Raw genomic sequence first — 14181 nt, 5'->3', positions numbered from 1 at the left:
ACGGGTTCATCTGCAGACAGGGGACAGTCACATATCCCTGAAGGTTCTTTTTTAGGAAAAGGCAAAACAGTGTCCAAAAAATGAAAAGACGCAAAACAAGGAGAGGCACGGGCAATTCCAAGAACACCAGCGGTTTTGCGGTCCCATCAATCATAAGTATGCACAATTTGGTTATTAATCTGTCAGATTATGCATTGTCTAATTTGGAAATTTTCATTTTATCTGTAACCAGGTCCCTTTCTGTGCTTTGTTTACCCCCTCCCTGTGCTCACCTCCATGGCGGTCGGGAGGTTTGTGGCTGGTCCCTGAGGCGTGCACATCCAGGCGCGCGTGCACAAGCTGGTAATCAGGTAGCAGGTCCGGGGGGGATATGCGGTGTGTGTGGGGGGTTGTCAGGCAGGCGATTGCGTCGCCAAGGACTCCCGGCGGGTCTTGCAGGGAGCGCTGCAATGTTGAAGAACCTTAGGGCATGCGCAGGAAGCGGCAGCCATTTCATGTCGCGTTTGCATAATTGGTTAGCGCGCGAAGGCTGGCCAATAGGAGGAAGGCTCTAGGCAGGGACTACATATCCCATGAGCCTCTACGTAGTAACCTGTTCTGAAATAGCCAATAGGGTGCAGAGATGCTTTCTGACAGGATAGGGAAGTGGCAGTTGGGACCACGCTAGAGAGAGGAGGCTGGGAGAGCAACGGGAGAGGAGGTGTGTGAGCGCAGGGGGTCAGTGACCCACTGCATAGGACAGTATTCCCCTTAGGCCCCAGTGCAGGCCCTGAGACATCAATAGCTTGTGGTTGCTGCAGGGAACAGCCATTAGACAGGGACTTTGCCTGATTAGTGTGTAGAGCTAGTCAGGGACATATCCAAAGGTCCTTCTTTTGTACCTACCACCTTACCGAACAAGTTTGATTTTGAGGTTGAGTTATTCAGATTGGAAAGAAATCTTAACTAAAAATCTTTTTTTTCCAATAGTGCTACGGGGATGCAAGAGCAACAGCAACATATTCAGGTAAACAATACTTCTAAATTAAAGTCTAAGTTCATGGCAACTTTTAAAAATTCATCAGTCAATGTTTTCATGAATTTTTGGTAAAGAGTGATATGAATCATTTTTTTTTTTTTAAACAGACAACGTACACACTGTAATCTCACTTTAGCGGAAAAAAAAGTGTTAAAAAAATGGGTGATAAAGAAAACAGCTGACAAAGGAGGTGCACTTGTGCTACAAAACTATAGTCAGTATAGATTGGAAGCACTTAGGCAATTGTCAGATATAACATGTTATTCTAAATTAGACTACAACCCTATACTTTATTATCAACTAGAAGAAAAAATAATCTTGCAAATAGTAACCTTTGGCTAACAGGAAAAAAAAATGGAGTCCCTAAGTATGAAAAATTCACGCAGACCCGTTTTGTATCTTTTACCAAAGATACATAAAATTTTACACAATCCACCCGGCCGTCCAATAATTTCAGCCACAAATTCCATTAAACAACCCTCAGCAGTATATATGGATACATTGCCCCAACCAATGGTCTTACAAGGGAAGTCATATATCAAGGATACTTTTGATTTCCTTGCCAAAGTGAGAGCAATGCCCATTGAAAGTCAAGTAATTTTGCTTGTCACAGTTGATGTAACTAACCTTTACACCATCATTCCACATGATGTTGGTTTAAATGTAGTTAGACAAAAATGTGAAATGTTGCACAAAACCAATCCTACTGTTGATTATATCATGCTCTTGTTGCATTTTATTCTTCATAAAAATTATTTTACATTTGGGGACATGTTCTACTTACAAACTGCGGGCACTGCCATGGGAAGCAATGTCGCCCCTGCATATGACAACTTATTCATGATGGATTTTGAAGAGAGATTTATTTTCTCAACTACACACTATGAGTACATGAGTTTCTATTGTCGTTACATCGGCGATGTGTTTTTTCTATGGAAGGGCACTACAGAACAATTTATGGATTATTTTGATTACTTAGATGGTTTGCCAACCCCGGTTTGTTTCACCAAGAATTGGAGCAGTGAACAAATTTCCTTCTTGAATGTTTTATTAACACAAAAGTGAGGAAAATTGTACAGTGATCATTACAGAAAGCCAACGGATAGAAATGGTACGTTGCATGCCAACAGCTTTCATCCCACATCACTGAAAAATATGCTGCCATTTTCACAAAAAGTAAGGGCCACAAGAATAGTGGACAGACAACCACAGTTAAATAACACTCTTAAGGAGATAGAAAAACGCTTCCTTGGGAGAGGACATAGCCAAGAAATCATACAAAAGGCCTTTTCCCAGACATCCAAGGTCGCTACATCGTCCACTGATAATGAAAGGATAACGATTGTAACTAAATTCACTGCTAGCAATTTAATCAAAAAAAGCATCAATCAGCATTGGAAAATGTTAAAAAATTATGATTTGTTAGGCAAATTTTGTACACTTCCTCCTAGATTTGCCTATCGTAGGGGTGAAAATTTAAAGGACATACAAATCAAAGCGGATTCAAAGGATTATTATTCCAAATCACATTTTTTAAGCAACCCTAAATATGGATGCTTTAAATGTAATAACTGTAGTGTCTGTAACAGCCTGAATACTGGTGAACTCTTTTTTCCACCCTTGGAGTGGCAAATCATATAAAGTAAAAAATACATTAACTTGTACCACAATAAATGTAATTTATATGATCAAGTGCCCTTGTGGTCTTTGCTATATTGTCAAAATGAACAGAATGTTAAAAACATGTTTTTTTGAACATTAAAGCAAGACCGTTCACTCTAAAGAAAAAAACACACTCATAAAACATTGCAGAGAATTTAATCATCCCATTGCCTCTATTGAGCTCATGGCTATAGAACAAGTGTCGAAAGTCAAATGAGGGATTGATAGGGATACCATTTTGCTTCAAAGGGAATCCTATTGGATCTTTACCTTCAATAATGTACATCCCAGGGGACTAAATGACTATTTATCATTAAATTGTTTTCTGACAGGCAGATAATTTTTCTTTATTAACCTTTTTTTTCCTTTTATAATAGGTTGCTGTTGCTGTGTTCTCCATAGTTCAGAGGACTTAGCTAAAAGTTTTTTTTGCATAAGCTATTCTGCATGCATATTTTTGAAAAATCAATGCCACTTGTGAAAATTAAACATTTTACTAGAAGTTCATCATTTTACTATAAGTAATAAAATCGTGTCTAAGCATCTTCCTTTTAAATGTAAATCAAATTTCCTTTTTTCACTATATTTATCACATGAGACATTAGGTCTGTTGATACAAACTGATTATGGACTGTTTTTCCCTGTGTTTTTTCCTTTTTATATATATATACTGTAAATATACCTATGCTGAAAGATACTGCTGATCAGGATGGATTTTGCTCTCCCGAGTGCTGCTTCTGGACCCTATGAAACCAAGCATACTATCATGGACATTAGATGGAAACAATATGCATCCTATCAGCATGAATATATTCTCATTTATGTTCTGTTTAGTTTCAGTAAACATCATGATCGAAAAGAGGATGTAACTGAAAGAGACGTGTAAAGTTATTATGCCAGGATGGGACCCAAAATTTGTATGGCGGATCAACGTGCATGTGCAAAGCTGGCCACTGAGTACCGGACCGATGGAGAAGGGACTTCTATCAAGACATTCTGAGTTAAATTACAGGGCGGACATAAGGTTGCGTAAAGCCGTGAGGACGTCAAGGGAATGGCGTTGGCAATACTCACACATTCTACAGGACACACGGCGGCAACGGGAGGTCACGTGAAGCCGTGCTGACGTCATTCATATGGCGTCTGGTGCCAAAGTTTTTCCCTCCGAATGACGCTTTTCATGAGTCGGTACAGGGATGCAGTCACATGATGACAACAAATACACTAGACCACGCGATATCGTGTTTTGCCATTGGACAATCTCAATTAGTACATCTCCCTCTGTGACACAATTACAGTTTTGTAACTCTTATTATGCAGAGGAGATGACGTCACATGATATTCTCATTTTTAATAAAGTCACTCTCATGTTGAATACTTTCTTAGCCACACACCCTGAACCTTGCAGAACTCACTAGCTCTAAAAAGATTATGTTTAGAAAGTTGTCACACAGGACATATTTTATTCCCAGCCATGTCAAAACATATGTTCTTATTTCTAGATTCTATCAGTTTTTAACACTAGGCCTGCCTAAGGTGCTTCCAGGCCATAAAACCTTGCTTTGTATTTTAGCACCCAACTTAAATCAAGCCCATTTGAAGCTCCCACAGATTCATGAAAGTCAGAAACCCAAAATATTGTATTTTTAAACTGATTGCACTATTAACCCCTGAAGCACCAAATGGATTAAAATACATAATCTCATGATATTATCATAATACTTCCCATGTACTTGATCCCACATGAACATTCCAAGAGATAATGCAAACCACATAAAGATGTTATTTGTTATTCGAACATATCACGGAGCCGATTTCGTGTGCGCTGCTGTACTCCATGCGGCCAATCACGTGGTTGATTTGTTTGCATTTGATGGATCCCGATTTCTTTGGGTGCAATTCTTCGCGTTTCCGTGGCAGAAATAAATGAATTGTAATGTGTACAGTACTGTACTGTATCAATTTGCAGGTGTTTAAAAACCAGAACACAATAATGCCATTTTCTGCACTCGATAGAACATGAGTCATTACGCAGTAATGACATGCCATGACATGGGTATTCCGAGCTATACAATGCGTGATATATTCGAATAACGGCCGCTGCATCTGTATGTACTTCAACAGGTACTATAATGTTCTATTTTTAAAGTGTTTTTTGTCACCCTTGATTAAAAAGATTTATTGTGTAATAGAGGCAAATTTTGGAGAGGGACACACTAGATAAATCTTCATCCAACGTGTGCTTTGCTGCTGCTGCTGATACTATGTTATTGACACCATACAGCAGTTGTTGCGGACACTACTGTATTCTTCACATTTAGGTAATAGAAATTGGCAACCTGGTGGCACTTGTGCATGAAACAGAACTCAGTTGCAGCTACTCAGCTGTTGCTCTAACTTTCATGCTCTCACTTATTTATTTTTTTATTTAGAAAAATGTTTAACCAGGAAGTAATACATTGAGAGTTACCTCTCGTTTCCAAGTATGTCCTGGGCACAGACTTGGTCACAGTCATGTCATGTATGCATATAGTTTATTCTATCATTCTTGTTATTTATAGAATTATGGATGACACATAGCACAGGTTGTTCTATATTGTGCCATTATATGCTATACGCCTGATATTCTTACAGCTCCTTGATATTAGCGGATTGCCCTATTTGGAATACATTTGCCCACAAGTAGTAGGTCACAGTGGTACTGGCGGTGGTGTTTTGGGCCAGGAGATGGACACTTATGTTAGTGTTGGGGTGGGTACTAGTACAGGTGGCACTGGTCAGCCTAGCTCAGTCAGACTCTTACTCTTCTCCCTAACATGTGGTCTTCCAGTACCAGTTCTTTCGCTTTAGACAGGCACACAACTACACATGTAAAAGTTGATATGGAGAGTGTTGTGGGTACTAATACTGGTGGCATGGTGACATTACAAGTACTAAAATCTGAAAGTGGATAACGGAGAAAACTGTCATATTTTTTTGTCAATGGTTTAAGATATTCTTAATGATGTCAATACTTCCAGGTAACACTTCCAAACATATATGAAAAGGATTTAAAAACTATGTTAATGGTGCTTTGGAATTGAGGGTTTTGAATAAGGAGGAGATTCCTTTTATTTGGAAACAAAATCTTATTATTCCAGTTTGGCACATTATTTCCAAGCGACAGTACAGTACATGTATGCATTGAATGTCTTTACATTTTGAAGGACTCATTATAAATGTTGATGCTGGCAACATTTTGTTAGAGTAATGAGACAAACAATCGCTCTAAAGCTTAAAATTAAAAAAGCAAGTAAGAAAACTGAAATGCTATAAGATTGCATGCTGTGTAGCAGAATTAAAATATACTTCTTTTTACATTTAACATTTTTGTAAATCTACTTTCATCTACAAAGAAACATCAAATACCACCTTGGATTGGTTTAACTCAGTTTGAAGGGCAAGACCTGCTTAAGGACTTTTGCCCAGACTTGTTGATTTTTTGTAAAAAAATGAAATAAAAAATCTTATTCATCAGGTTGCTGCTACTGTAAGAAAGATTGTTGGTATAGAATGCCTCAATGCTTAAGAACATAAAAAAAGGGACAAAAAATGATTTTCTTTATTTTTAAACAAATGTATATTTTGAAGACCTTTGTTAATGGTGCAATCTAATTTAGCATATCCATCAAAGTCTCCCTGTTGCCTAATAGAAAGCAAAACTGAAAAAAACAACCATACCCGAATTAAAAAGAAAAATAGTTCCATAGAAATAGTCTAGAGCCAGGCTCCCTTCAGCAACTGGCCTTGTACCATAGTCCTGGAAGTCCCCACCCTGTTGGCTGCCCTGTTCAAGTGTATATATTGGTTATGTTGGTATACATTTGCTGGCTTGTCTCAAGTTGTACTACAGTTGGTGGCTTTGTTTAGGTCCCAGGGGGTGTGCATGGTCTGTTTGAGTAGGTTGACAGTGACCTAATAGGAAGGTTCTCTGTGCAGGCATCAAAGACTGATAGTGATTGCCTGGGTGAGAGACAAAGCTGAGCAAAGCTGACTGTCACTGTGTCACCTATACCAGTACCACAACAAACAATGGATGAGCGCAATTTAAGCTGCCTGCCTTCTAGTGTCTACATTAAAGGAAAGTTTAGCCCTGGAATCACTGCAGGTTGGAAACTTGGGATGTTTCTAGACATACAGTATTGCTATGTCAGAGAGGTGGCAACTGGGAAGCTTACACAATGCCTCATACTTCTCCACTAGTTACAGTAGCTCCTACCAATGTGTTACATATAACCTTGCTTCTTCTGGGGTGAATGAGTTACATTGTCCAATATTTTTTTATTCTATGTAGGTTTTTTAATTATTTTACCTTGTTTTGTATGTTATTTTAGTTTACTAATTGTTTTTATCATAAAACATCAACTTTTTTCATGCTTTTTAATGTTACTCATACAATTTTTTTGTTACAGTTGTTTACTTTAACAGAGAACGATATGCTGTAAATAGTTTAGAAAGGATATTTCACAGTTTGCTCCACCTCTGTGCACTGAAGAGTATTACATTTACTGATATAATATATTCTAGGATGACACAGGGTTATATCAACAAAACTGTTTCCCAGGGCAATTCCTTGCCTTTTATTGCAATGCAATTATCTAAGAGGCCGATCTATTGGTGAATATCCCGCTTCCCAGGGCACGCAATATGGCTGTCTATTTCAAAATAGTATGTGGTGTAGCTTCCTAAATAATTGCTAATAGCAACCCAAGGAAACGTAATACATTAAATATCATTAAAAAAGTGTTTAAAAAGTGGGACTCAAATGCAGTAAGTATTATCTAATACTACACAACTGATTTATTTAACAAAACACATACATTTACTGTAGTTCAAAATCCCATGTGTTTTTTTTAAGAAGCTACACCACTTCCTCTGTTAAAATAAGAAGGCCACATTGTGTGTCCTGGGAGCAGAACCTTCGCTGATCGATCATAGGAGAAAGAATTGATCACCAGCTTAGATTATTACACTGTCATAAAGTCAATTGGCTGCATATGTTTAAAGAAAATTGGGCAAGGGAGAATGCCCTATTTACATAACCAAAAGGGGCATTACCTCACATTCAAGTCAATGGTAGTTGACGGTTCAGGTGTTTTAACCCGTAATAGAGCTTGATGAATCCGGTGTTCTGTCTACCCTAAAAGTTGTTAACTCTAATAAATTGCCTTCTTTGACAACCAAATTAATAAATAACATTAATAAGAATATTATTAATGGCTTATTAATATTATTACATATAACTTTTTTTACACTTACAGTATGATATTTAAAGGGCGTGTAAGAGATGTGTGCAGAGGTACATATAATGGAGACCGATTTGGGTGAAAGTATATTTTGGCTTTATTGAGCCTGTTCTTTTATCCAGGCAAAATATATAAAAACCACAAAATAACAAACCCCTATCCCTTTGTAAGGGCTTACTTACATCCTCAGACCCTATTTGCAGGACTGGAGGGATATTCCTATTACTAGCCTATCACCTTAAAGTCTCAGGAAGTACTTTAAGCAGGTGGCCCTCCATGTCATTCTCTGACAGGTTCCTGGGTCCAGGAAATATAGGTCTCTGGGTGTCTGGATGTCTTGATCTCAGCACACCTTTGTGCTTAAGACAGTGTTTGTGTGCAGGCTTCACTGCTTTCCTGTGTCAGCCCAATTGTGACCTAAGTAATCCATCCCCTGTGTCTCACATGAGGCTTTTCACAGAGCTCTCATTAGTCCAGATGGAGACTAGTTAATTGAGTGGCTGCAATCAACTATCTCTCTACTCAATTCTCAGAGCTCTGAGGCTGTTTTATTTAAACAGGGATAAGTCCCCATTACATGGCCATATAGGCTAAGTGGTGTCCCAGTATGCAAAAGGCACATTTGCATGCATGGACTGCAAGATATGTTCCGGAACAGCAAGGTGTCATGGTATAATGAGACCCACTTAGTAAATATGGGTCAAAGTTATTTGCCCAAGGTTACAGACCTAGCACTAAGGCCCAGAACACAGAAGTTCTCGTGATGAGCCCTTGTCAAACTCATTAACATGACTATTTTACAAAAGGTTAGCGCATATAAACAAAGTTAAATATTTCCAGAAACCAAGGTCATTGTGTTTTTCATTAGCAAAAGCATAATGCCATGTAAAGTTAGCAATGTCTTGCATAAACTTCAAATATCATGACATCACGTTCATTATGTCTTATCTAAAGGTTTTTTACTATTCCCAAGTGACATATACCTCACTAAACTCACCTTAGGGGGAACAACTCTTTTGCATATCATTAGCACTAACACCATTATACTTAACGCAATACCCTTTTCGTCCAAATATGTGCTTTAACCTGGCGCTAGTAAGCTTTGAAGATACCTGTTAATGCTTAACGAGTCGAAAGGTAAGCACTCGTTAAGTAATTAATCAACCACTGTGGATCTGGGCCTAAGATGTGACCTACAGTAGATATACCTGATTCAAAGGCAGTGATAGCACTATTTGTCGTTGTAGAGAGTAAAACTCTCTAAGTACATTTTTTGGCAAAAACTCACTAAATGCACTTCCTTACATGGAATTTCTGGATATTTCTATTGAAAAACTCATTAAGTGCCTATTCCGTCATAGTTCAGAGATAGCAAAACATAAAAATCATTAAGTATAATTTTTAAATAATGTCAAAAATATTTCACATTTAATCGCCTTTTGCTCAGTACTAAAAGAATGTAGTTAACGCTTTTTGTCACTACAATGACATATTGTACTACTGTTTCTAATCATCAGTTGTCAAGAAGTTAATAAACAGGTATTCAATCCATGAATATGGAGGGAAAAAAATAACTTACTTGTTTGAGAATGTCTTGATTCTGATTCACATGAAAAGAAAAAAAAACAAGTATTATTACAATTAGTTCTATATGAACATGGATATTTCTCTTAACATACAATATTTAAATATTACTACTGTACATAAAATAATGAACTGCACACTTTTATGTAAGCATAAAAATAATACAGTTAATAGAGTAAAACAACACAATATATCGACGCCTAGAAAAAAACCATAACCCTAAGGTGATCTCTGACCAGAAGATGATACAGTCCTTAGTGTCCAAACAATGTACAAATGGATCTTGATTGAAGTCTCATGACATATGGAAATAAATAAAGAGAAAGATCATGGTGCAACACTGACACAAAATAAATAAAAACCACTAACCACAAACACTACATAAAACAACATGAACCACAGAATTGCTAAAAATAAACTGGTGTTATTTAATAAACACAACACAGACAAAACCAATGTCTAAAAAAGGAACACAAGCTGAGGGGGTCCAATCCGGAAATTGTAAAATTGGAATCCTACTCACGACAATATGTAAATAAATTGGCGTGGTCAGCATCTCAATCATTCCCTTGGTGCAAAATTCCAAGGAGGGCACTCCACGAGGTCCTTCCACGGCTTGGACACCGCCACGTTCACTGCTGCCTCGATCCCAGACCCACTGGTCTTGTCACATTCTGATTGCGTGACTAGAACATGCGCCGCCACCAGGAATCCCAGGACTGCACCACGAACACGGAACCCGGCCTGAAGCCTCTCAAAGCTCCACAAATGTTCGATAGGTGATAAGACTACACAAAGTCCACACTGCTGTCCTCTAAAGTGTCCTCTGTAGTTTGCAGAAAAACCCCTCTGCCCACCCAGAGGACACTTTAGAGGACAGCAGAGTGTGACAAGACCAGCGGGTCTGGGATCGAGGCAGCAGTGAACGTGGCGGCGGCGTCCGAGCCGTGGAAGGACCTCGTGGAGTGCCCTCCTTGGAATCTTGCACCAAGGGAGTGATTGAGCTGCTGACCAAGCCAATTTATTACACCTTGATAAAGTGCTGTTGAATGAAACGCGCAGGTGCGTTCATGTAGTCCGTTTTTATTGTTTACTAGCCTGCAATAAATTTGATCAATTATTCTTAGTTTGGAGTTGCCTGGATATTTTTTCTTCTTCTGGATATTAGAAGCAGGATTTTGTTGGCTCTTTCTACATCTACTGCTACTTGGATTCCTTACCTGGATGGATTGCACGCCACAGATGTCTGGAGTGTCCCTAGGAGTGTACAGGTAAAGAGCCGCAGTGCTGTATATACTGGACATTATCCTATATATTCAAAGACTGGATGGGTGTTTATTGAAGTGTCAATTGATGTGGGTGTCACGTGGACTCCACTAGACACTTATCCCCCCCAGTCCAACTACATCATTACTTTGTGGATACTCCATTACTATCTGGAGATATATGTTTTATATACCCTACAAATGGAACCGTGTCTGATTGTTGAGCACCACACTCACTCTCGTTCTAGTTTATTTTTAGCAATTTTGTGTTCATGTTGTTTTATGTAGTGTTTGTGGTTAGTGGTTTTTATTTATTTTGTGTCAGTGTTGCACCATGATCTTTCTCTTTATTTATTTCCATATGTCATGAGACTTCAATCAAGATCCATTTGGACATTGTTTGGACACTAAGGACTGTATCATCTTCTGGTCAGAGATCACCTTAGGGTTATGGGTTTTTTCTAGGCGCCGATATATTGTGTTGTTTTATGTATGTTGTTAATGATATGTATCGATCCTAATCACCAGGTAGCCTAGCCTTTTTATAATTAAGGGTTTTTTTGTTTTTTTTGGTAATCACTTTTAGTAATATTATTACTATATTATTTTAAGCATTAGCGCTTTAATCACAGTTTTTTTTTACAGTAAATAGAGTACAGTTCTTTTTACCATAACTTTTTGTGCAACATTTTGCTTACAAAACTCATGGTGGCCACTTTGACTGTGATGTTCAGGTTTTGCTGGAACTGGTTTTGGATTATGAAAAAAACTTTGAAATATCCATGTTATATCCATACGTTAAGAGCGGTAATGTTTTTCAATGTGGAGATCTGCATCTTCCTCATGCATAGAGCTTATAGTGCCATTATGATTGACGGTAAAGCCGAAATGGAAAGCCCCACTTGTCTTTCACCCCATGCTTCTACAGGTGCTCTGTGATTCCTTTCAGACACCTCCAACACTGCTGAGTGATGAAGAAGAAGTCGTTGAATAGCGTTATTTCAGAGCCATCTATGTTGATATTCTTTATTCTCGCCTTTTACACTGCCGAGGATGATGAAGATGAGCTCTTGGCCCAGTTCCGTGCTCTTCGCCAAAAGGAGGGAGAAGAGCTGTCCACGTTTATCCAACACTTATAACTATCCTTATGGGGATTACTCTCCAAGAAAATTATTCCTGCCACAGTAGTGGATGAGTACAGATTCAAGCAACTCATGAAAGTATCTCTATCCTCGCACCCTATCGCTCTCATGATGAGGCAATCCACAGGCCGAGAAAACCCATAACTTCCTGGAATTGCTGGGCCACATAAGAAAGCAGGAGGTTCAGTTACATTTCTACACTCCCAAGACATCTCAGGAATCTTCCAAGGGAAAGAACAAAGCGACCCCTTCCAAGAAGCCTAGTGCAAAAGAGAATCCTGTGGACAATACCGCCGAGGGTCCACCATGACAGACCCCCTCGAGGCCTAGAAGATCGGCTCCTAACTCTGGCTTCAATACGACCCGAAGCAACCGTTGCTTCAACTGTCACCAAGAAGGTTACTTCGCCCGGGACTGCCCGAAGCCAGACCCTTCCACCCCTGGAGCCATGGCCTTCACTGTGCATTCGGCAGAACAGCCGTCCACATCCTCGCAAAAGTGCATCTGCACCTAGTCCCGAAGAGGAGGCCCCATCGGATACCTACAATCAAGGGAGACCCACAGCCATAGTAAGAGTACTAATAGAGGGCATCTACTCTTCCACGTTGCTGGACACTGGGTCGCAAGTAACCATCATCTACCATCCATTCTACGACCTGCACCTCAAGCATCTGCCTATGCAGTTGACGGAGAAGATGAAAATGTGGGCCTTAGCAGCGAAGACTACCCCATTGAAGTGCGGTTGGATATAACGCAGATCAATAGCAACAAATCCCACCCCATGGAAGTAGAAGTCTTAATATGTCCCGAGCCCCGGGAACATCCATTTCCCCCATCATATTGGGAACCAATGCATATGTGGTGAGAGCCCTAATCCAGGCCTATCTGCAAGAAGCAGGGAACTACCCCTATCATCTCTACGGATTCACCCCTTATTCAAGGAGGAATTCCATAGAATCTCTGCCCAAGAAGGATGTGGGCAATTCTTCAACCTGGAGAAGGGGTTGACAGAGATTCCACCAGGGAGAGTGAAGCACAAGGCAGCTGTACCTAACTACCTGGGCCACGACAAGGCCGACTGGTACTTTTCACTAGAGACCACGCCTGAGAGGATGTCAAGAGACGGTTCAAGGTGGTACCAGAAATGAAGGAGTGGAAGTCTGCACTTTCTCACTGGTTCAAGTTGGCCATACAGAATATCTCACCCCACCCTATACGGTTTGACATCGGGCAAACACTGGGTCCGATATACCCGTTTAGCACAATAGAATCCCTGGCTCACGTGAACGTGGCTACCGTACAAGAAGCCCCTACCGGATTACAGTTTGACTTTGGGGAATCGACCTTACCCTCAGAGTGGAAGAAACGGCTAAGCGACAAGCTGCGAGAATGCCAGGAGATGCTCTCCACCAGCGAGATGAATGTGGGCTGCAGCAAGAGTGCTCAACACATGATCAAACTGAATGATGCCACGCCATTTTTGGAGCTTTCCAGAAGCATAACTCTCAGAGATGTGGAGGATGTGAGGGACGTTCTGAAGGATATGGAGATGGCGTGTGTCATAACAGAGTCCTGTAGCCCCTATACCTGTCCTATTGTTGTAGTGCGGCAGAAGAATGGGTTCGCTCATCTATGCATGGACTTCCGCACCCTGAACTGCAGCACGGTCCCAGAACAATATACTTTGCCGTGGATTGAAGATATCCTCAGCGCTTTGTCAGGCAGTCAGTGGTTCAGCATGCTGGACTTGAGATCTGGATTCTACCAGGTACACATGAGCCCGAAGACCAGGAGAAGACAGCGTTTGTCTGCCCCCTCAGGTTTTACCAGTTCACCCGTTGCCCCAAAGGCATTTGTGGTGCACCTGCAACATTCCTGAGGTTGATGGAAAAGACCAATGGTGATATGAATCCCAGGGAATGCCTGGTCTATCTGGATGATATCATCGTGTTCGGAAGAACATTAGAAGAGCACAAAGAACGCCTTCTGAAAGTCCTGGATAGCCTGGGAAAAGAAGGCCTGAAGTTGTCCCTGGACAAATGTCGCTTCTGCCGCACTTCGGTCACCTACTGCTGCGGCCCCTTTTAACCTACTACATCCCCAGAAAAATTTGGGGATGTTTTCCGTTTGTCACGGACTTTGCCGCACGTCAGCCGCATTCACCAGACAGCGCTAATGGCGCTTAACATTGAAAGCACCCGCGGCGCCCAAACCGGCGGAAAACA

At 40.3% G+C, this 14181-nt stretch overlaps 1 protein-coding gene across 2 annotated transcripts in view; it reads right to left on the bottom strand.

The window, feature by feature from the left end:
• Positions 1–14181, bottom strand: part of DGKB (diacylglycerol kinase beta) — an 895737-nt gene that overhangs the window by 807448 nt on the left and 74108 nt on the right. For both annotated transcript variants that reach the window (XM_075587224.1, XM_075587223.1), the window contains one exon: positions 9545–9565. In XM_075587224.1, the coding sequence (XP_075443339.1) occupies positions 9545–9565 (21 nt within the window). The remainder of the gene's footprint in view (positions 1–9544; positions 9566–14181) is intronic.

This window comes from Ascaphus truei, chromosome 2 (assembly GCF_040206685.1).
Source record: "Ascaphus truei isolate aAscTru1 chromosome 2, aAscTru1.hap1, whole genome shotgun sequence".
NCBI lineage: Eukaryota > Metazoa > Chordata > Amphibia > Anura > Ascaphidae > Ascaphus > Ascaphus truei.
The sequence above is the reverse complement of the archived record's forward strand: the minus strand, read 5'-3'. Positions and strand labels throughout refer to the sequence as shown.